The sequence below is a fragment of the Diplotaxodon limnothrissa genome, linkage group LG15 (assembly GCF_057381915.1).
Source record: "Diplotaxodon limnothrissa isolate DT_005_m linkage group LG15, D_limnothrissa_male_GT1.1, whole genome shotgun sequence".
Classification (NCBI taxonomy): domain Eukaryota; kingdom Metazoa; phylum Chordata; class Actinopteri; order Cichliformes; family Cichlidae; genus Diplotaxodon; species Diplotaxodon limnothrissa.
The window spans coordinates 5,788,414-5,811,882 of NC_140610.1; the positions used below are offsets into that span (position 1 = coordinate 5,788,414).

Here is a 23,469-nt window from a genome sequence, read left to right on the forward strand (position 1 = left end):
TCTTTACAAAGTTAAACATATACATATATACAGCATCTTGCAAAAGTCTAGAGCCACTCTAATTCTTTACAGTGTACTTCCAAAGAGCAAGACTTTGTTGTAATTTTTTAGAGCAATAGTTCTCCAAGTTCTGCTTTTTCACTCATTTTCACTCCAGTACTTGTACCTGTCCATTTTCAGAAAAGGTTTTTTGTTTATTGAGCCACTTAACACTAAACGATCGTGGCTCAAGAGTTGGGAGTTCACCTTGTAATCGGAAGGTTGCCGGTTCGAGCCCCGGCTTGGACAGTCTCGGTTGTTGTGTCCTTGGGCAAGACACTTCACCCGTTGCCTACTGGTGGTGGTCAGAGGGCCCGGTGGCGCCAGTGTTCGGCAGCCTTGCCTCGGTAGCCTTGCCTCTGTCAGTGGCTACAATGTAGCTTGCCATCACCAGTGTGTGAATGGGTGGATGACTGGATGTGTAAAGCGCTTTGGGGTCCTTAGGGACTAGTAAAAGCTATACAAATACAGGCCATTTACCATTTATAAACAATACCACTTAACACTAAACGAGCACAAAAAGGTACCTAGCTCAAGGGATGAATCTGCATTGTGTCTGGACATAACAATGTTGCAAATAACCAATTTCAGATTGTATCTTGTATTTTGTTACTGGCAGCCTGGTGGAGAAACATATATTTCCTTTAGCTGAATCTATGAAAAATGCAAATGATAACACAATTCAAAAGATCTAAAAAACTATTTTTAACCAATGAAGTGATTCCTAAAGAGTTATTAGCTGGAACCTTAGCATATCTTGGTGTGCTGGGCAGTGTGTCGGTACTTCACAAATGTGAGGGAACTCGGCCCACGGAGGACAAAAAAAAGTTGCAGACCTAAAAACTATCAACATCAAATGAACAGTATCTGAAAGTCATGTTCTTAAGAATTAGGGGGAAAAAACCTAATAAAAGAACTGACACTGGACCTGAGAGATTCAACTGGACAACTTTACAGCAGGACAAAAATTCTAAATACACTGTCAATTCAATAAAACCATAATTGGATAGAAAAACTCACAGTGGATTGGACTGGTGAGATAGACTGGCCTCAACAGAACCTGCACATCAACATTGTTGAAGCAGTGTGGAATCATCTTGATGGAGAACAGAACAACTTGCAGCCAACATTCCTAGAACGACTTTGAATGTCCTTCGAGAAAAATTCCTGAAGACTACTTAAAGAAATGACATGAAAGCTTGGCCATAAGATTTCAGGCGATGCTCAGGCTGGTCATGCTCCATAGTGTTAGAATTGTTTGTTAAAATTGTACTTAAAACTGTGTTTGCCCCATGGACTGTACTTACATGTGTGATTTCAATAAATCCCTATTTCCCTTTCGCTTTTTCAAAATAGAAAGAAATGCTGGGTGGCTGAAGATATTTTCACAACACTGTATATTGTATCAAGATATTTACAGCTTTAAATCATTTATTTTAGAAAGTTTACCAAAGCATGATCCTTCAAAAACAACAGAGCAGATTGGAGCACTAGTTTTATGTTTACCCCGCTCTGTAATACTCATGCAAAACAGTGTACAATTATGTATATGACAGTGAAAGCCAAATCACACTAGCATTCATCTCAAAGCATTGTATATTGTAAGATTAGAAACCCAAAACATTATAGGAGAAAACAAAACAAACTACTAGAGATGGACCGATCCGATATTACGTATCGGTATCAGTCCGATACTGACCTAAATTACTGGATTGGATATCGGAGAAAAATAAAAAATGTAATCCGATCCATTAAATATCACGAAAGCACCTCACAAAACTTGCAACACGCCGTAACTCACCTCAGAAGGTTAGCACGTTGGAGCAGTAGGCATCACGTGACAGAGCGGCTGTGGCTTGCAGGACCTGTGGTGGTCTGGATAGCATTTGGAGCTTCGCTAGCAACCCGGCATTTCATCTCCGACAAAGTTATCCCCGAGAGAAGTAAAGCAAGTGTGTAAGTCCATCTCTGAATGTTTGTAAAGCATTCCTGCGTTAAGCTTAACAACTAATATATGGAGCGACTGCCTCTCTCTCTCTCTTGCTGCTACTTCAATCATGAAACTGCTTAACGATCAGCTGATCGGCTTTTCTGTCGCGAGTCCGTGTCTCTAGTTTGCTTTTGGCCCACTTTGCACCAGAAAGAGGAAACCAGCGGCTGAACAACAGCAGCACGTTTAAGCTTGATAAGCTGTTGTTAGAATGTATTTAATATTACTTTCTACTCGAGGATCTTTTTCTACGTAGCTGACGCTGGTAACTGTGCAGGGGCGGATCTAGCAAAGTTTAGCCAGGGGGGCCGATAGGGCATTAACAGAGAAAAGGGGGCACAAAGACATACTTTTCTTTCTTATTCTCTAGCTTTTAATAAATAATTATCTGACACCCAAAGTTTTAATTTGATGTAAAATGAATAGAAGTCAATTACTGTATATAGTGACTATTAAGTCTAATATATATACCCTAGTAAGCTATAGTACTTTTTCCTTTGGGAAGGTACCATCTGTGCAGTCTGCAATTTTGTTGAAGAAAGATGTTGAATCTATTTAATATTTCTTGAAAAATAATTGATTTCTGTGCATTTTTTTTCACACTGCATCAAATTAAGGTTGATTACGTCGATTAAGCATCATGAGGTGGAGCGTGAGGGGTGGTTCCCTATTTTTTATTTATTTATTTTTGTTGTTGCTGGGAGTTGGAACCCTATTAGTTAGGTTGCTTAATATTTATGCTAAGTACTCTTTAAAATACCAGAATAGGGAGGATGGTGTAGGTTTAAGTTTATTAGATTGATCAGTATTGCTGAACTATGAAATATTTTTTTTTGCATACAGGTATAACAGAATAGCTTTAGTGTAGTTGTTGTTTTAAACTTGAGTATGAACTTATACAAAATGCAGCAAGATATTTAAAAAACAGTTTTGTTGATTAAAAAACACTATCGGATTCATATCGGTATCGGCAGATATCCAAATTTATGATATCGGTATCGGTATCGGACATAAAAAAGTGGTATCGTGCCATCTCTACAAACTACAGGGTAACATCATCACTGCACAGCAGAAACCTACAGAACATTGTGAAGAGCTAAATCTCAACTGTTAAATTTATGAAGCATGTGTTTCTCCACACTGGGGTTGAGATGTTTTAAATTATTTCATTAATGTTCTAAAAGTTCAAAATGATGATGTATCTACACAGAAGTGCTAACAGAAAGGGTTTATCTCAGCAACTTTTGCCTGAAGGAAGGGAAATGGGATTGCAACTACTTCTCTAACATCATCAGTTCTAGGCGAGCTGGGAAAACGTGGGTGGGCAGACTGAATGAGTCACACTTTTCTCGCGCTCATAATCAGTTTTGATGTGCCCCTGAGCAAGGCACGTACCACACTATAACTGGTACCAATAAAGACAGTGATGTGTTTGTTTTCCTTCAAAAAAGTCCACAATCCCATTAAGTTTCACCAGCTGAACACATCTTGTGAATTTCATTTTAAATTTGCTACAGTATTGGCTCTTTCCATTAGACACGCACCAGACACGGTTATGTTAAAACCGCCTGACCAAAAACAAAAAAGTTCTATCTTTTTATTTTGCTGCTACTTCTCCTTGACCTTTAAGATTATCAGTTTCAAATGTCCCTCATAAAGCACTTGACATGTCATCCATCAGACGCAGTTATTCTCTGAATGGACTGTGCAACTAGATTGTGGCTCAATCAGTCTACAATGACATCTGATTAATTTACTTTTCACATGACTCTTACAGGACTGGAAATGCACACCAATTAAGACAGTGTTCATATTCGATGTAATTGTTCCTGTTTGTCTGAATGTCAATTATTATGAACACGATGTTTACCATCACAGATTGACTCTAGTATTAGGAACAAGGAGAGGGCAAGAAAGGAGACAGAGGAAAGCAAGCAGAAAGCTACTTCTATAAAGTCTTCGGGTTGTAACCCCCCCCCCAAAAAAAACAAACAAACAAACAAAAAAACAAAAAAAACAAAAGCAAAACATCAGCTGCATGTCAGACATGAAATTAACCAGCCAGTGAGAAAACAACTAAAGAAATGAATTAGATATTTCAACACTTGCATGCAACAATACATAATGAGAGGGTTCACAGGTAATGCTCGACATGAATGCAGTATATAAAACAGTTAATTGTTATTTTGACAACCAGTGGTATTCAGAGCAAAAGGTGAAAGGAAGAAGAGTAAGCAGGGCACCTGTGTTGGGGTCAGGGAACCGACTGTAGGAGGAGAAGCAAGAGGGCTAACATGTTTCATTTCAGAGGGCTATTATCACGGCAGAGGACTTCCTGGCACACACTCCCACTGAACACCAGTGTAGCAAGTCTAAATGTTAAGCACACTGTTTAATAGTCTATTACATAAATTGATATTGCTCATTGACTGTTGTCCTTGGCTGCCCACATAGTGTCAGAGGAAGAGACTCAGATGTACTATAGAGCAGAGAAGGGCTAGGCTATGTCATCACTGCTGTGTGGTGTTCAGGAACAAGGTCCCAGAAGTTCTCTTACAAATACGTTGAATTTGAAGTACACATAAACAGATGCCAGAGTTTGCAGCACCATTTCTCTCTAACACACACACAGTGTAATTTTTCCCCACTGATAATAAATGTCACATTATTGTGATGTACAGCACAGGACCACATCAGTGTTGGGCTTGGATATGTCATCACTGCTGTTTGGTGTTCAGGAACAAGGTGCCAGAAGTTCTCTTTTTGTCCACTTCTTCCATTTACTACTACACCTCCCAGAAATGATGAAGTCACAGTGAAATAAAAAACATATTCGAGCTATTATGTAGGGCTGCATCCATGGACTATTACCTTTGTCAATAAAATTGAAGAAAAAAAAAAGAAGCTCATTTTAATTTCCTCCGGTCTAAATTGGAGTTCAGAATCTGTTTTGGAATAATATAAAATGTAAATCAAGAGAACACTTTTCTTACACTGGAGAAGCGAAATCAAGAGAATTGATTCATTTTTTCTTGACTGGCAATTGATTGCTCAGTCAAATAAGAGTTTCACTTCTATTCTGATGCTGTATATTGTACCAAAACCCATTAAAAGTTTATACAACTGCAACCCTCTCCAGGTAATGTCTTCTTTATTTGCATCAGACATTTGTTTTCTGTACAGCTGTATTTCATTCTTTTTATTTTCTCCCAAATTTAGAAAACACTAACTTGTCTCTAGTTAAGATGAAGGCTGTCTTGTGCTGTATATAAATCAGATTTATCCAACCACCTACCTCACCATTACAACAGTTTTACACCATCAATTAAAAATATGCTGATTCTAAAAAATGTATGGTAAGAACCATTGTTTTGGTTTATGATCTAAAGTTTTCAGTTTCAGTTTGAACATTTTGCACACGAGTTTGTTATTTTACATTTTTTAATCATATACAAAAACAAAAAAATTAGCGGCAAGTAACGTAAAAAAATAAAATGTTAGAATTTTAATAAAACCTGCTGCCTGCGACACACTTCTTGGATGGGCTGTACAATGAATCACACTCCAATATGTACCTTACCTTTTGATACAAAACTTCTGAAAACACTACCGGAGGTAGAACAGTACATATAACAGAGCAGCATAAACCTACAAGTGTTTTTCTCTATCCGCACCAACTGAAGAAGCAGAAAATCAACTGATTCACAACAACACAACAATTTTAAACACACATACTTCAGCCTTTAGTTCTCAGGTGTGTAAATGGTTTAAAAACTACTACTTGAAAGCAGTGCCAGAAAACTCTTTACACTGAATGTTTATAGCACAAGTTTAGAATGAGATTATCAGTGTGGAAGCAGTGGGCAAAGCTACACAGGGCACACTAATCAGTTGTGTGCCTAAGGCAAAGCCTTTTGAACCCCTACCACTAATCTCTGTACACAGACACACCTGGACACTGGGCATATAAGCTCACCCCTGACTGGGTTTTAGCATCACTTCATTGGAAGACAAGTGAAGTCTCTCAATTGACACCTTCACCACTGGCACATCAAGACCAACATGGACCTTACAACAAGAGTTTCTCTTCTGCTGCTGCTTCTGGGCCTCATCATGACCATGTAAGGAAATACTAACTAAAAACTAAACCTGCTTGTAAATGCTGTTTTTAATAGATGTCGCATCTCCCATAACATTGGCGCCTATCGTTATCTGTAACACAACATTATAAACGACTATCTATATTTTTTTCTGTATTATTTTCACAGGCTCATGCTGGTCACAATGGTAAGTGACCAAATCTGGTTTTGCCTCGTTGTAGCTCCATATAACTAACTGTGTCACATTCTCACTTTTCTCATTGTAAAAACACGGCTGTAACCATCCTCAGGATGAACAATGGTGAGTATCCAATCATTATATTGGAGAAAAACAGCGCTTTCTTATTTTGTCAATTGCCTAAAAAGTCATTCTTTCGTGTATTTTTATAGGATCGACAGAGTTTCTGGTGGAAGGAGATATACTCCTCCTGAAAAACATGAAATGCCCAAATAAAAACTATTCCTGTTGATGGAATAGCCTGTTGATTCCCACATCTGGGAATGTTGACATCCCTTACGTTCTAAGTGATAAATATGGTGGGTTTAACTGTGATGCATGCCACAGCACATTAACATCATTTATCCAGTGAAACACTTACGTCACTGATTAAGTTATTCACAACTGTAGACGATGGTGAGAGTGAGAAGAAGACCATTTTAGAGGCCATGAAGGGCTTTGAAACAGCAACCTGTGTTTGTTTCATTCCACGCACAGCGGAGGGGGCATACCTAACCATTGAACCAAGATACGGGTAAGTTATTTACTGGACTACTATTTGATTGAAGGTCAAAGTTATACTATCTGGTTGAAGATAGGAATATTGTAGTTTCAGTCACATGTAAATAAATAGATTTTGTCTAAAAGTACTGCAAATTATAAACTATAACGCTTTAATTTTTCCAAGTACTACAGCAACCATGTAGTCTGTTAGAATATTCCTTATCACTAGCTAATAGTAAAGAAGCATTCACAGACTGGATGATAAGACAAATTTCACTGCCTTCTATACATTATTTTCTCTACTTTTGTTTACTGTTTACATTTTTAGCTGTTCCTCTTTGCTGGGTCGTATCGGAGAAATGCAGGTGGTGTCACTGCAGAGGTTTGGCTGCGTCCAGCATGGCATCACCCAGAGTTGCTGCATGCACTTGGTTTCTACCATGAACACACTCGAAGCGACCGCGACGAGTACATCAGAGTCAACTGGCAAAACATCATAAAAGGTAAAAATCTCAAATGATGATTAATTGAAATCGGATTCATTGCTTAATCTTTTCAATTTATTGGTGTTTCTTCTACAGATTATTACATTGACTTCTATAAGAAGGACTCTTACAATCTCAACACTAAATATGATTACTCCTCTGTCATGCACTATGGAAGGTAAGGCTCAACAAAAACACAATCTTAAGTCAAATGTATTAAATGTAAATCTCTTTCACAGAAATATATTCTAATTAATCGGGTTTTGCAATTCTTCCTAATTATAGGACTGCCTTCGGAATTACTCCACAGTCAGAAACATTAACTCCCACCCCCAAAAATTGTGATGATTTGTGAAATAACATTTTGAAGTTTCAGTTCTACCATGATGGTCATCAATTGGGGTGGGGGGGTGCACACTCAAAATTTATCTTATAAAACCTTATTTAAAAAATGATAGTGCTAATTAGTGCAAAGTAACATAAAAATAACATGTCACAATTTAACAAAAACTATGCCACCGAGAAATAAAATAAAGCTAAATATGATGCTGGAAAGAATTTACAGCTTTGGGTTTTCTGAAGGTTATTCTCCACCTAAGAAAACTGCAGATGTGTAAAAACAAAGAAAGAAAAGCAGATTTTTTTGTGGGCTCCACTAGGCTGACATCCAGCTGAATGAGATCTACCTCTTCTTGCAGTTGCAAAGCATTAGAAATAAAGCTCAACCGAATGGATGGGTCATACATCATTGAACATTACTCGTGCTGTGCTTTGACTCCAAAACTCAAATTGGATTACCTGTGCACCCACGTGGATCCTCCAAGTGGACAGGCACAGGCATGTAGCTGGCACATACACACCGAGACGCACGTGTTCAAAATGCTTCATGCAAACATTGTAAAATATACAAATACATTGAATTTGACGTACATGGAGTTCACACATAAAACAGAAGCTCGAGTTTGTAGCACTGTTTCTCTCTAACACACACACCGTGTAATTTTCCCTCACTGATAATAAATGCCACATTATTGTGATGTACAGCAGAGGACCACGTCATTTAAAGGTTGCTGTGATGGAATCTCTTCAAAAGCGCCAGTCCTGTCATGCAAAATCAGACCCTGAAACGGTTTATGGCGCCAGAAAGCTAGACAGTACCTCTTCTTTCCTGTAAACAACAGTCTGGAGGATGATGATCTATTAGTGAGGATTTAATAAATGTAAATACTCTTGCGCTAAACAATTCATTTCTGCATTCTGAGGTTTTAGAAAATAGTTTTTTTTGCTCATTGTAGTCTGATAAACAAGGCCCAGACTTCATGAGATAATCACTGTTGTGCCAGAAGAGCTTGATTAATGAATACAGGAAATTATAGCGAGTAATTGAAGAAATGATATTATTTGAAACAACACATTTTAACACAACAACCAGTTACAGCCAGAATAAAATAAAAAAGCAAATGTGCATTTTATTATGAAATGGACTGATGGAATGTGTAGCACTTAAGTTATTAGTGATCAACCTCATAGGGGGTTAAAACAAAAAGGAGCTTTGTTCTGATACCAGCAGTAAAATGAGCTGCTCTTTTGGCATAAATAGGGTGTTCTGTGTGGAAGGAAAAAAACTGCATCGTAGGTGGTTACAGCAATGTAGCTCCAAACTAAAGCAATAATCATCTGATTTCTGTTTCCTCAGCAAACAGAAATCAAGTAATAATCATGGTTTTTATTTCAAAATTACACTTGATTGCCTTTACTCAAAATTCATACAATTAATCTAAGAAATAGTGATATTAGAAGATGGTATAACCAAGATTTTTCTTGAAGTGTAAATAGAAGAACCTGAACCAGCAAATAAATGCTCATCCATGCATTGTCTTAACTGCTTTCTCAATTGGGGCATGATGGCTGTCACAGGCCAAAAGGTGGGGTATACTCTGGACAGATCACTTCTCACAGGGCTAACACAGAATGACAGACAACCATTCCCACTGATATTCTCAGCCATAGCCTTTTTAAATTCAATTCAACTCAATTCAACTATATTTATATTGCGCTAAATCACAAAAACATTGGCTGCTTTATATTGTAAGGTAAACAAAAATAAAGAGAAAAAAGAGAAAACCCCAACAATCACATGACCCCCTATGAGCAAGAGCACTGGTGAGAGTGGAAACAAAAAATCCCTTTTACCAGGAATAACATGGATATCTGCCATGACCGTTTGGGACAGGAATCACCAGGTGACATAACATGCATGCCTTTCAACTGTGGGAGGAACTCTTAATACCTGGCATTTAGGCACATGTAAGTGAGAACATGTAAACTTCACACAGAAAGGCCCAGCAAAGCCAACAGATGTAAACACAGGATCGTTTTGCCGGGAGGCTGCAATGCTCAACATTGCACCACTGTGCTGCCTACAAGACAAATATATATGTTTTCATAGAGCTCAACCTCCCACGGCTGATGTTACTAAGCATTCATGTCCAGTATATCTCTCCCTCTGCAGCATAAACAATGCACTTTTTACAGTTCTATATTCCCATTAACATTAACCAATCTGTCAAAAAGCGCACATTTTAGTCAAACTGATGTGTAATTACTGTTCTTAAAACTTACGAAAACATTTATCAAATCAGGGGTGTAACTGTCATACATTTATTATTATAAATTATTCTCTGGAATATATTATTGCTGCAAAAGAAGATAGAGATCAAAATGCAATTCAGCTTCTGTTGAAGGTGGTGAACAAGTACAAAGACTTTACCTGACTCACAGACGCTCTACTAGTAGCTCTACTTCTAAACACACACACCGCAGCCTGTTTGCAGCCAGGTTATTAAAGGTTTAAAAAACGTAAAGGCAGCGCCTTCAAAATGTTTACATTGTATGAATCCACTGTTATATTTGTCATTTTTCAGATATTGCTTTGGGGCATAAACTTTGGGCTGTATTTTCCCAAGACAATCTCCTGCTGGTTAAAAAAGCCTTATGCTAAGCAAGTCGACACTAGCCTGTGGTCACTATAATCCCCCCAGAATAAAATTATCAGTGTGGAAACAGTGGGAAATGCTGGACAGGGCAGCTATGTGTCTAAGGCAAAGCCTTCTGAACCCCTACCATTAATCTCTGTACACAGACACACCTGGACACCTTGCATATAAGCTCACACCTGACTGGGTTTTAGCATCACTTCGTTGGAAGACAAGTGAAGTTCCTGAAGTGACACCTTGACGATCAGCATCTTCGGACCAAAATGGACCTGACAACAACAGTTTCTCTTCTTCTGCTGCTGCTTCTGGGCCTCTGTAATGCTCATCATGACCATGTAATTAATTAATTAAAAAGTAAAATTGCTTGTTAATACTGCATTTACCACATGATGCATCTCCCATAACATTGGTGATTATCTTTATCTGTAACGTAGCATTCAACACATTAAATACAACAACATTAATTACAATACAAGTGAAATTTGTTTCCATCTCCTGTTCACAGGATCATGCTGGTCAGAATGGTAAGTGAACAAATCTGGGTTAACAAATTTTGAGCTCTGTATAACTAACTGTGTCATATTGTCACTTTTCTCACTGTAACAACAACGTAGTATGACTTCTGATTTTCTTGCATTCATAGAGATCTCTGGGGAGGACATTACCACAACCATCCTCAGAATGAACAATGGTGAGCCTTTAGTCATTATATTACAAGGGGGGGGGGCAATACCTTTTCTCATTATCAGTGTCAAATTTCTATGTTGAGTAAAGTAACTTACTTTTTAGAGAAAAACAGCACTTGGTTGAAAAGTCATTCTATCATTATTTCAATAGGATCTACAGATTTTCTGGTGGAAGGAGACATACTCATTCCAAGAACCAGAAATGCTTTGAAGTGCGCAAATAAGCAATACTCCTGTCGATGGCCAAAGTCTCTCACATCTGGGACTGTTGACGTTCCTTACATTCTAAGTGATAAATATGGTGGGTTTAACTGTGGTGCATGTTACAGCACAAACATTCATCTAGTGAAACACTTACGTCACTGATTAAGTTATTCACAACTGTAGATAATGGTGAGAAGAAGACCATTTTAGATGCCATGAAGGGCTTTGAAACAGCAACCTGTGTTCGCTTCATTCCACGCAGAACAGAGACCGCGTACCTAAGTATTGAACCAAAATATGGGTAAGTTATTTACTACAGCACTACTTGAAACAAAATACACTGCATGGAAATCACAGAAAATGACTGCATATGCAGTGAAAAAACAAACAGTAAATAATTTATTTTCTTAAGTATGTTCATTTAAATAATTTGTGTAAAGGAGATGTTGTAAAGTTGAGAACAGTTTCATTTAACTATCAGATCAGATTTGGCCAAAGTTTCACTCGATACATGTTAAACATCAGACTAATGTCAGCTGTCTTCCTCTGACGATCATCTCTGGCTTCTTGTACTGTTTACATTTTTAGCTGTTCCTCTTTGCTGGGTCGTGTTGGAGACAAGCAGGTGGTGTCACTGCAGAGGTTTGGCTGTGTCCAGCATGGTATCATCCAGCATGAGTTGCTGCATGCACTTGGTTTCTACCATGAACACACTCGAAGCGACCGCGACCAGTACATCAGAGTCAACTGGCAAAACATCATAAAATGTAAAACTCTCAAAGCCTCAATGATGACTAATTGAAATAAGACTGTTCTGTTGCTTTGTCTTTTTAATTTATTTGTCTTTCTCCCACAGATTTTTTCAACAATTTTGACAAGATGGACACCGATAATCTCAACACTAGATATGCTTACTCCTCTGTCATGCACTATGGAAGGTAAGCCTGAACAAAAACACAATCTGAAGTCAAATGTACTAAGTGTAATTGTGTTGCACAGAAACAAATTCTGTTTAATCGCCTCTTGCAATTCTTCCTAATTATAGGACTGCCTTCGGAATTACTCCACAGTCAGAAACATTAACTCCCATCCCCGATCCCAACGTTCCCATCGGCCAGATTGTTGGCATGTCTGACATCGACATTCTCAGGGTCAACATACTTTACCAGTGCAAGAACTAAACAGGAAGAAAATATTAAAAGCATTATAATAAAGCATTGTGACATCTCCAGTTGTTTCTGAGTTTTGTGTTGTGATTGACATTCACATAATAAGAAAGGCTATTCCATATCACATATTGTTAAACTTGGTTGAATTTATTTTATTTTGCTAGTTTGACTTCTTATGGGAAATGAATAAAGCTAAATGTGATGCTGGAAAAGTCTTAAAGCTTACGTTTTCTAAAGGTTATTCTCTGCCAAGTGCAGATGTGTGAAGTAAAAGATCAAATTGGATTACCTGTGTACCCAGGTAGATCCCCCGAAGTGGACAGGCATTGATATCCAGGTGGCACATATACACAGAAAAGTACTTATATATGTTCAAAATGCTTCATGCAAACATTGGAAAATATACAAATACGTTGAATTTGAAGTACACATAAACAGATGCCAGAGTTTGCAGCACCATTTCTCTCTAACACACACAGTGTAATTTTTCCCCACTGATAATAAATGTCACATCATTGTGATGTACAGCACAGGACCACATCAGTGTTGGGCTTGGATATGTCATCACTGCTGTTTGGTGTTCAGGAACAAGGTGCCAGAAGTTCTCTTTTTGTCCACTTCTTCCATTTACTACTACACCTCCCAGAAATGATGAAGTCAAAGTGAAATTAAAAAAAAAATTGACTTATTATTTAGAGCTGGATCCATGGACTGTTGCATTTGTCAATAAACTGGAAGAAAAACATGTTTAAATTCCTCCGGTCTAAATTGGAGTTCAGAATCTGTTTTTGGAATAATGTAAAACCAAAATCAAGAAAACACTTTTCTTACACTGGAGAAGCGAAATCAAGAGAATTGATTCATTTTTTCTTGACTGGCAATTGATTGCTCAGTCAAATAAGAGTTTCACTTCTATTCTGATGCTGTATATTGTACCAAAACCTGTGTAAAACGTATACAAATGCAATCCTCTCCAGTTAATATGTAATGTGGCTTATTTAATTACATCAGACGTTTGCTTTCTGTACAGCTGCTTTTCATTCTTTTTATTTTCCTCAAAATTTAGAAAACACTGACTTGTCACTAGTTAAGATGAAGCTGTCCTGTGCTGTTTATAAATCAAACCTATTCAACCTGTTAACTATCTATTACTATAGAATTAACAGATTAATGAAAAATATGCTTGGTTTATTCAAATGCATGATGATAACCAATGTGTTGGTTTGGAAACTAACTTGAATTTTCACTTTTGCTGTTTTGGTCATCAGCTTCTTTTTTTCTGTTTTGTTTTGTTTAGTCATCTAAGAAACCGGCAATTACCGGAAAGTAACCAAAAAATAAAATGCAAGAATTTCCCAGATTATATGTCTCAGACTTCTTGGATGGGCTGTACAATAAACCATGCACCAATACCTTTGTTACCTTTTGATATCAAAATTATGAAATTATATTTATTTTTATTTTTACTGTAGCTCCTATAATAGTGCCTGGAAATGCTGTTGATGAACAAAAAGAAGAAAACATTCATTTACCTAAGTTGAGTAAGTTGAATAAGCCATGTTCAAATATTTTCTCATGTTTTTGAACAAGTTTGTTTTCCTGATAACTGCAAGGTTTAAGCTAGTGATTCAGATTCAGCTGATGTGATGTCTAGCACTTACTAGCATGCAGCTACAACTGCCTGTGTTAGCTTCTCCCTATCAAATTGCAAACTTTAATAGAGCTTAAATGGGTGAGTTATGAATTGTTTGTTGCAGCCGAAGGCATTAGACATAAAGACCTGTGGTTCCGCTTTTGCTGGTATAACACTGGACATTTTGATGTATGATTCTATGGGAACTGATTTCTATTAGAGGCCTAACACACAGTGTAAGACAACCGTTCACACTGATATTCACACCCACATCCTGTTTAAAATTACCAAGTGGCCTCACATGCACACCTTTGGACTGTGGGAGGAAGTCTTCATACCTGGCATTTAGGCACAGGGATAATGTTTAAAGTTCACGCAGAGAGGCCCCAGCCACCCAACAGATTCAAACACAGGATCTTCTTGCTGTGAGACTACAGTGCTTACCACTGCACCACTGTGCTGCCCACAAAACAAATAAATATGTTTTCAGAGAGCTCAACTAACCACAGCGGATGTTACTCAGTATTCATCTACAGTAGAGGTGTCAAATATAAGGTACTGGACCAATAGTAAGCCCTCTGCCTTTGGAAAATGTGAAGAAGGACATAAACTTTGGGCTGTATTTTCCTAAATTTTACAGCTTGTCCTAATGATAAAGACCTCCCTTCTTATGGAGCAAAGTAATGAAGTAAAGTTCCGAAAAGGTCCTGTTTTTTTCACAGATGACAAAATAAATGTCTGGGTTTTTTGGGGTTTTTTTTGCTTGTTTTGATTTGTTTTTTTGACAAAATAAATACATAAATTAAATAGGACCTTTTCTGGGAATTAACAAAAACATTCTGCTTTATGATGAAAGGACAATCTGGCCAATGAGCTACCAGGACTTTTTCTGTAATTTTACACTTTTGTTTCTTATGATTTTAGCCCAAAGACTCTGAAAACAGATTTCGTTCATTAACAACAGCAGCATTTGCTTATCATTAAGAAAAAAAAATGAAACTGCTTTTTGTTATATTAAAGTATCTTGAGGTTTAAATACGTTCTTTACACCGACAGAAAGATGAATTTCACTTGTCCCAATGTGAAATGAGTTTAACATCCCTAAGCTGCAGTACATCTCCCCCTCTACAAAAAAAAACAGCACACCTTTCACTGCACCATATTTCTATTAACATTATAATAGTGGTTCTATTTTCATGTTAATCTGTCAAAAGCTGCACATTTTAGTTGAACTGATCCCTAAATACTATTTTTAAAACTTACTAAAATATTTGTTTAAAACAGCGGTGCAACTATCATAAAAATTATTCTCTGGAATATATTTTTGCTGCAAAAGAAGATAGAGATCAAAACCCATTTCAGCTTCTGTTGAAGGTGGTGAACAACTACACAATCCTGACATCCCCTGACTCACAGACGCTCTTCAATTGTCTATGTAGTGCGACTTCTACACAAACATACCCCAGCCTGTTTGCAATCAGGTTATTAATGGTTTAAAAAAATACTACTTAAAGGCAACGCCTGCAAACTCTTTACATTGCATGATTCCACTGTTATATTTGTTATTTTTAAGATAATGCTTTGGGGCAGGGTCACATCTCCCAAGACAATCTCCTGCTGGTTAAAAAAGCCTTATGCTAAGCAAGTTGACACCAGCCTGTGGTCACTCTAATCCCCCCAGAATAAAAGTATTAGTGTGGAAACAGTGGGAAATGCTGGACAGGGCAGCTATGTGTCTAAGGCAAAGCCTTCTGAACCCCTATCACTAATCTCGGTACACAGACACACCTGGACACCTTGCATATAAGTTCATCCCCGACTGGGTTTTAGCATCACTTCGTTGGAAGACAAGTGAAGTTCCTGAAGTGACACCTTGACGATCAGCATCTTTGGACCAAAATGGACCTGACAACAACAGTTTCTCTTCTTCTGCTGCTGCTTCTGGGCCTCTGTAATGCTCATCATGACCATGTAATTAATTAATTAAAAAGTAGAATTGCTTGTTAATACTGCATTTACCACATGATGCATCTCCCATAACATTGGTGCCTATCTTTATCTGTAACGTAGCATTCAACACATTAAATCCAACAACATTAATTACAATACAAGTGAAATTTGTTTCTATCTTCTGTTCACAGGATCATGCTGGTCAGAATGGTAAGTGAACAAATCTTGGTTCATCTCTTTGCAGCTCTGTATAACTAACTGTGTCACATTGTCACTTTTCTCATTGTAACAACAAAGCTGTATGACTTCTGATTTTCTTGCATTCATAGAGATCTCTGGGGAGGACATTACCACAACCATCCTCAGAATGAACAATGGTGAGCCTTTAGTCATTATATTACAGGGGGGGGGGGAATACCTTGTCTCATTATCAGTGTCAAATGATAGAATGAAAAGTCATTCTATCATTTATTTCAATAGGATCTACAGATTTTCTGGTGGAAGGAGACATACTCATTCCAAGAACCAGAAATGCTTTGAAGTGCGCAAATAAGCAATACTCCTGTCGATGGCCAAAGTCTCTCACATCTGGGACTGTTGACGTTCCTTACATTCTAAGTGATAAATATGGTGGGTTTAACTGTGGTGCATGTTACAGCACAAACATTCATCTAGTAAAACACTTACGTCACTGATTAAGTTATTCACAACTGTAGATAATGGTGAGAAGAAGACCATTTTAGATGCCATGAAGGGCTTTGAAACAGCAACCTGTGTTCGCTTCATTCCACGCAGAACAGAGACCGCGTACCTAAGTATTGAACCAAGATATGGGTAAGTTATTTACTACAGCACTACTTGAAACAAAATACACTGCATGGAAATCACAGAAAATGACTGCATATGCAGTGAAAAAACAAACAGTAAATAATTTATTTTCTTAAGTATGTTCATTTAAATAATTTGTGTAAAGGAGATGTTGTAAAGTTGGGAACAGTTTCATTACCAGATGAGAGTTCTCATACAGTCCCACACTTTGGCTTGTTAAGCAATAAAACCATCTGGTTGAGGTTAGCAATCACTGTGGTTTCAGCTAAATAAAAATAGATACACTGTGTCTAAATTTAGGATAAATTACTGTTCTTACATCAGACTTGAAACTTTACATAAATAATCCCTTCATTTTTACAGCTACTGCATAATGCATATTGGTAGAAGAAACAAATATTGTGAACATTTATGGCAATTCTAAACATAACTTTGTAGTATTAGCTATTTGCCAATATGTTGTATCAGCATTTGTAACAAAAGTAAGGAAGAGGCACAAACCAGCCGATCCGTGCAGAGTCAGGCACAGCGTAAAAGAGTAATATACAATTTGGTGTAACACTAAAAACTTTAAAAACAATTTTAAACTGTATTGCCATGTTTGTCAAACAGTGGAAAGTTACTTTTTCAGTTCAACTTTTTTTTCCTTAGTTGTTCAAACTTTCACTCGATACATGTTAAACATCAGACTAATGTCAGCTGTCTTCCTCTGACGATCATCTCTGGCTTCTTGTACTGTTTACATTTTTAGCTGTTTCTCTTTGCTGGGTCGTGTTGGAGACAAGCAGGTGGTGTCACTGCAGAGGTTTGGCTGTGTCCAGCATGGTATCATCCAGCATGAGTTGCTGCATGCACTTGGTTTCTACCATGAACACACTCGAAGCGACCGCGACCAGTACATCAGAGTCAACTGGCAAAACATCATAAAAGGTAAAAATCTCAAAGCCTCAATGATGACTAATTGAAATAAGACTGTTCTGATGCTTGGTCTTTTTAATTTATTTGTCTTTCTCCCACAGGTTATTTCAACAATTTTGACAAGATGGACACCGATAATCTCAACACTAGATATGATTACTCCTCTGTCATGCACTATGGAAGGTAAGCCTGAACAAAAACACAATCTTAAGTCAAATGTACTAAGTGTAATTGTGTTGCACAGAAACAAATTCTGTTTAATCGCCTCTTGCAATTCTTCCTAATTATAGGACTGCCTTCGGAATTACTCCACAGTCAGAAACATTAACTCCCATCCCCGATCCCAATGTTCCCATCGGCCAGATTGTTGGCATGTCTGACATCGACATTCTCAGGGTCAACATACTTTACCAGTGCAAGAAGTAAACAGGAAGAAAATATTAAAAGCATTATAATAAAGCATTGTGACATCTCCAGTTGTTTCTGAGTTTTCTGTTGTGATTGACATTCACATAATAAGAAAGGCTATTCCATATGAATTCAACCATATTTTTAAACTTTCCTGCCTTCATTCATTTTCATTTATTTCTTTTTGGTAGTTTTACCTTTTATGGAAGATAAATCAATAAATCCTCAGACAATTTTTTTCATCATATATGAATTATGCCTGGAAAGAAAGGTCCTTACCATGCATAATTCTCCATTACAAGTGGTATCATAACCTAAATTAGCAATATTCAGCCACCACATGTCATCCAGACTTACTGTATAAACAATATAAATGCAAACTGGTAGAGCGTCTCAGGACACACTTTGAATGAACTATTAATTCTGAAAGCTAGTAGATAATCAGAACTTATCTTTCTAAAGAAGAAGTCATACTGACTTGTTCTACCAGTGCCGTCTACGGCATCTGCTATAAGATATTAACAGTTTACTCCCACTAACACAGGTGTAACTCATAAATATACATTTTTTGATTCTGTTCTGTTCAATGTGTCACAGTTAACTCAGTGTGAGCATGTATAATACCACAGCCCCAGGCCACAAATGAAAAAAGAAAAAATAACGAACCTGGCTCACTTAGCAATGACAGCCAAAACGAACATATGCTTCATAATAGGGCTGTACAATAATCACATTTTAATCTCAATCATAAATTTCACTTATGAAACAAAATGCACACCACCTGATGATGATGTTCCTTACCATCGCTAACAGCAATATGACGAATCCACAAAGGCCAAGAAACACAGTCAAGTGTTTGATAACGTCAGTCCTCCAGCATCAACTCAGACGTCGATAAAACTAAGCCTGCACAGCACCTCAGCATATCAGACCAGCTCACAGAGATGGACCAAAATCACCATTTGGCCAAAGATATATTTCCATTAAAAATGTTGAGTAATGAAGGCTTCAGGAAAAAACAGGAAAAAACCCTATGCTATCCCCTTGTGATATTTTTTCAAAGTAAAATTACCTGCATTATATGCAAAATATAGCACAGAAGCGAACCAGAGAGGGATCTCCCAGCTGTTGAGTACCTTGCTATGAACTTTTATTATTCATTATAACCATTTTGGCCATAATCATGCATTATCCTTTTTCACACAAAAGAAGCAAGGTTGCAGGTTGAATCAACTTTAGGCAAGTATTTCAAACTGAGGCCACAGACTGACACGCCATTATTTTCCACAGACTCTGTTTCAGTTTGTGGAGGTAGCAGTGTCCAAACTAAACAGTACTGTTCACAAGCTGCTCATTTGCAAATAAGTTAATTGCTTAGTGTGTGACAAATAAATGACGGAGTGACAAAAACAGCTGACTGTCCAATCCCACTAAACATTGGAGGTCAGATAAACATGCAGATCATCTCTATATTGGGTCCGTGGGTCCACGACCAATTCTATGAAACATCCAGACTAGGTCCACAATTTGGACATCAATATGATGGTCAACATTTTCACTTTTGACTGGGTAATTTTTTTGGACGTCATGCGGATGTCTATGACAGGTGCAGGGAATTTACATGATTAATAAGTGTAATTTTTTTAATTTACAAATATCAAGATTGTTTTTTCAACATGATACATATGAATATTGATTATTTATAAACAAACACAATTTAATATGTGTTATGCAGATTATCCACCAAATCTCCAGAGTAAAAAAAAGCAAGAGGAAAGCAAGGGTGACTAGAATTTCAAAATAAGAGCATGTGGAGTCCAGTAGAATATTCTCAGGAGAGAATCTCAGCTCAATATGTTGTCATTTTTCTCAGGTTGATGAAAAGTAAAAAAAATAAAAAAAAAATAAAAATAAAATAATGACTGCTGCAACTAGTCAACAACATAATAATATTTGGGGAGCCCTCCAAAGTATATTTTTCACTAATCATCATGAGTAGTACACCAGTAATAAAAGACTGCAGGTCAAATTATCTTGAATGTATCAACAAAGATAACTTTGTAAATGAAAATAAATATTTACATTAATTTACAAACAACTTTGTATGTGCAATAAAATTCTGTTAACAAAATAACTTAATTTTTTTCCCTGAGTGTATCTTCTCATATTTTTAGTGCCATTTACTAAGGAAATAAAGTAGGGAAACAGTGGCAAAAAACAAAGAAATGAATTTAATTAGATACAAAAAAGACTGACAGGTAAATATGTGGCAATATCTTCATAATTGAGTTCATTTCCATTTTGGTTCATAGTAATTAAGTTTGGGATTTGCACATTTGCGAAGACCTTGTTTTATCTGAGTGAATCAGTACTGCAGTACACGCAGCAAGCCAAAATTCACAAGCTGATTCTCTGTGGAAAGGCACAGATGTGGTAGTACACAAGATAAACCCCTCTCCTTCTACTCCCTAACCCTGCAGAGAATTTTTTTTTCCACTTGGCCACATCCCACGCTTTTGGATGTGTTTTGTTCACCCTTTGAAATTTTATGCAGTGTTATTCTTCTGTATTCACCCCAGTGAAAGAGAGCAGCGTTGGGCGAGAAACGCATATCAGGGGAGTTTTGGAGTGAGATAAAGAAGGAGAATGCCTGGCAGAGAGAACAGATTCCTGTTAAGCAAATTCTTCTCCTCCCATGATGTATGAATGCGCTAACAATCACAAGAGCGCTGCATGTATTTCTCCAGCGTCCTGGCTTAAATGCAGCTAAAGAAGGCCATGGCACTGGCAGTGCTCTGAGAAAGCCATGCAAATCTGAATACTTGAGATGGACACAGGTCCTTTAATGTTTCATAAAGCAGTTTCAGTTCATATCAATCGTTCTGCCCATAAAATATTAAAAATCTACTTGTTTATTGAAATATTTAACATGCTGGCTCTGTTCAGACTCCAAGAAACTCAGAGATTTTTTTTCCAGCCAGCTATAAATTAAAATTTTCCTGCAATGCCTGACTAAAATAAGATTACAGATGAGCCCACGATCCCATGACTAAAGCATAAACAGGCCAAAATACACTGTGGTTAAAAATCATTCAATCAAAACATTCAATGAAAATGAGAGGGAGCTTTCTCAACTGCGAAGCATAAATCAAAACATATCGAAGGGAATATTTCTATCTTTCCTTAGACTGTTCGCACATTTCCCTCTTGGTTTTTATGCTACCGGAGACAGCCATTTGAAGCAAGCCTAATCTACATACCAAACATTTAGTTATACTGACTGTTATCTGATAACAGCTACAAAGAATTGTCTGTAAGGCTTTCACTGATGCTCTTTGACCATACTATAAAGGGCAGTGTGTATGTGACCAGCAGGGTCTCCTGCAGGATGTCTATTCTAATAAGAGCAGGCCAAGCGGAGCCAAATGCAGCCTGATCTGTGATGTCACTGGTAATACACTGGCAGGCCATAACCGCTGGCTGGATGAATGGCTCTTACCACCACATTATTAACACAGATCAGTGTACCTGCCTCTCTTCAAACACGATAAGCCTCAGCACACAGCTCTCCTCAGTTCGCTGCATGAGCTGCCTAATGTCCACCAACAGGAAATTAAAATGTTTGCTCTGACTCGTGCTACCATCCTGGCCAGTCTGACCTTTAAGGCTATTTTAAAATGTTCAAAAATTTTCAACAAGTCAGGCTTTCGACCTGTCTGGAGGAGAGAAAGGGATTTTGCACTCTGGGTTTCAATTTGTGCAAGTCTGTCCAAAAACTATATTCAGATGTCCTTAGATATGTTGAAAAAAATCTGTGGTTTCTCTACAGTAAACCCTCTTTCCATAATGACCATGAGGAGATCCCTTTCTCCAGCAGATCCAATCTAAGAGATAACATACAAATTGACATCTAATGGCAAGAATAATAAAATATAGATAAACTCTTCATCTTTGAGACAAACTGGATCAAAAGACACAACTGCATATAAAATCTCTGTCTCTTTGTCTGCAAACTCTTCCAATCTAAGCAAATCAAACTTGGCACACAGATACATCCTGGGTCCCTGAAGGTTCTTATCTGTATCACATTTTAAAAATCATTGTATCATTTTAATTTCATAACAATAACATCAAATTCATATCCATAAAACATGAATTAGGCATGATATATTATATCATCATTTGGTTACCTCATAGCCACCTACCAAAATTGTCCATTTGTAGAGTTTATGCCCCTAAAGCACCTTATAAAAGCATTCTATCACTTTAATATAACATCATGTTATAATATATTATGATGTCATGATATAATATGACACAATGTGGCCAAGCAATCACCTAAAAATCACAGACCAAACAATCCTGTAGTATTGGCATGCACTTAAATTCAGGCTCCTTTAAAGAGTGTCGTTACTTCTGATGTGTGTTACATAGACACGAGTCATAGATTGATAGGTGTCATAGAAAAAAGTGCTCCTCGTTATAAAAAAAATGGCAGAAACCAAAGATTTTTGAACATTTTCTCACTTGAATACAAATTCACATTAGAGAGGGATTTCTTTATAGCCACTCTGGTGAAAGGAATCTCAGCTAAATTTAAATTGTAGCTAGTATTGCTGCATTGTGTTTTAAAATATCTGAAAACAAATGTGAACTTTAATACAGGCTATGCATTGATCTTACAAAATAACCTTGAGTAGCTTTTCTTTTTTTCAAACATAATTAAATAGCTGAAACAAACAAACAGAAAAAACAGAGACTGTTGTTTGTGCAGTGGATTTGATTTTGGAACATAAGAGAGAGATGAAAGCAACACTCACAAAAACAAGTACATTTAGTTAGAGATGCGGTCAACTGGCATACAAAGTCTGAGAGTCTTTCTTGTTGCCCTGCAGGGCCCAGTGGAGACGATTAGTGGGCTGAGAGATGGAGGCAAACTTCTTTAGGCTTTCATGAAGTTTCATTTAGCTCCTATTTAACAGATGCGAAGAGCCTGAGGCGCCACATTGAAACATCTAAGGCTCATACATATAGAGCACACTGACGACTAACTGTCTGATGCCACTACACTCTGAGGTCTAATTAATATTTCATGCATTATTTTCTCTGGCACAGAGATCATGGCTGACATTACTTTAATTAAAAAAGTACAGGCAATATAAATGCATATGATCTTTACAGGTCATGTGGAAAAAGAGGAATGTTGTTTTTAAAAAAATACCCTTTGTAAATGTGTAAATCAGACTGAGGCATTAGTCTACAATCCCTTTGAGCTGTGTTCGCATAGCTGCACCGCATCTTTGTTTGTCAACACTGACGAATTGCAGCTGTCGAAAATGATG

At 37.3% G+C, this 23,469-nt stretch overlaps 3 protein-coding genes and 1 pseudogene across 7 annotated transcripts in view; 3 read left to right on the top strand and 1 right to left on the bottom strand.

Annotated features, from left to right (window-relative positions):
- Positions 1 to 23,469, bottom strand: part of LOC146616880 (MAM domain-containing glycosylphosphatidylinositol anchor protein 2) — a 190,249-nt gene that overhangs the window by 130,643 nt on the left and 36,137 nt on the right. The window lies entirely within an intron of this gene.
- LOC146616881 (low choriolytic enzyme-like) lies at positions 6,092 to 7,690 on the top strand (annotated as a pseudogene).
- On the top strand, positions 10,595 to 12,402 carry LOC146616882 (low choriolytic enzyme-like). 3 transcript variants are annotated; one of them, XM_085372508.1, is made up of 8 exons: positions 10,595 to 10,666; positions 10,837 to 10,855; positions 10,975 to 11,022; positions 11,169 to 11,318; positions 11,405 to 11,522; positions 11,810 to 11,988; positions 12,078 to 12,159; positions 12,267 to 12,402. In XM_085372508.1, exons 1-8 carry the CDS (start codon positions 10,595 to 10,597, stop codon positions 12,400 to 12,402), a joined length of 804 nt encoding a protein of 267 aa, XP_085228634.1. The 3 variants fall into 3 exon arrangements, with proteins under 3 accessions (XP_085228634.1, XP_085228631.1, XP_085228633.1); XM_085372505.1 differs by lacking the exon at positions 10,837 to 10,855 and having other exon boundaries at positions 10,595 to 10,658; positions 10,936 to 11,022; XM_085372507.1 differs by lacking the exon at positions 10,837 to 10,855 and having other exon boundaries at positions 10,595 to 10,658; positions 10,939 to 11,022.
- Positions 15,923 to 18,145, top strand: LOC146616883 (low choriolytic enzyme-like). Of its 2 annotated transcripts, XM_085372504.1 has the most exons (8): positions 15,923 to 15,994; positions 16,165 to 16,183; positions 16,303 to 16,350; positions 16,454 to 16,603; positions 16,690 to 16,807; positions 17,553 to 17,731; positions 17,821 to 17,902; positions 18,010 to 18,145. In XM_085372504.1, exons 1-8 carry the CDS (start codon positions 15,923 to 15,925, stop codon positions 18,143 to 18,145), a joined length of 804 nt encoding a protein of 267 aa, XP_085228630.1. The 2 variants fall into 2 exon arrangements, with proteins under 2 accessions (XP_085228630.1, XP_085228629.1); XM_085372503.1 differs by lacking the exon at positions 16,165 to 16,183 and having other exon boundaries at positions 15,923 to 15,986; positions 16,264 to 16,350.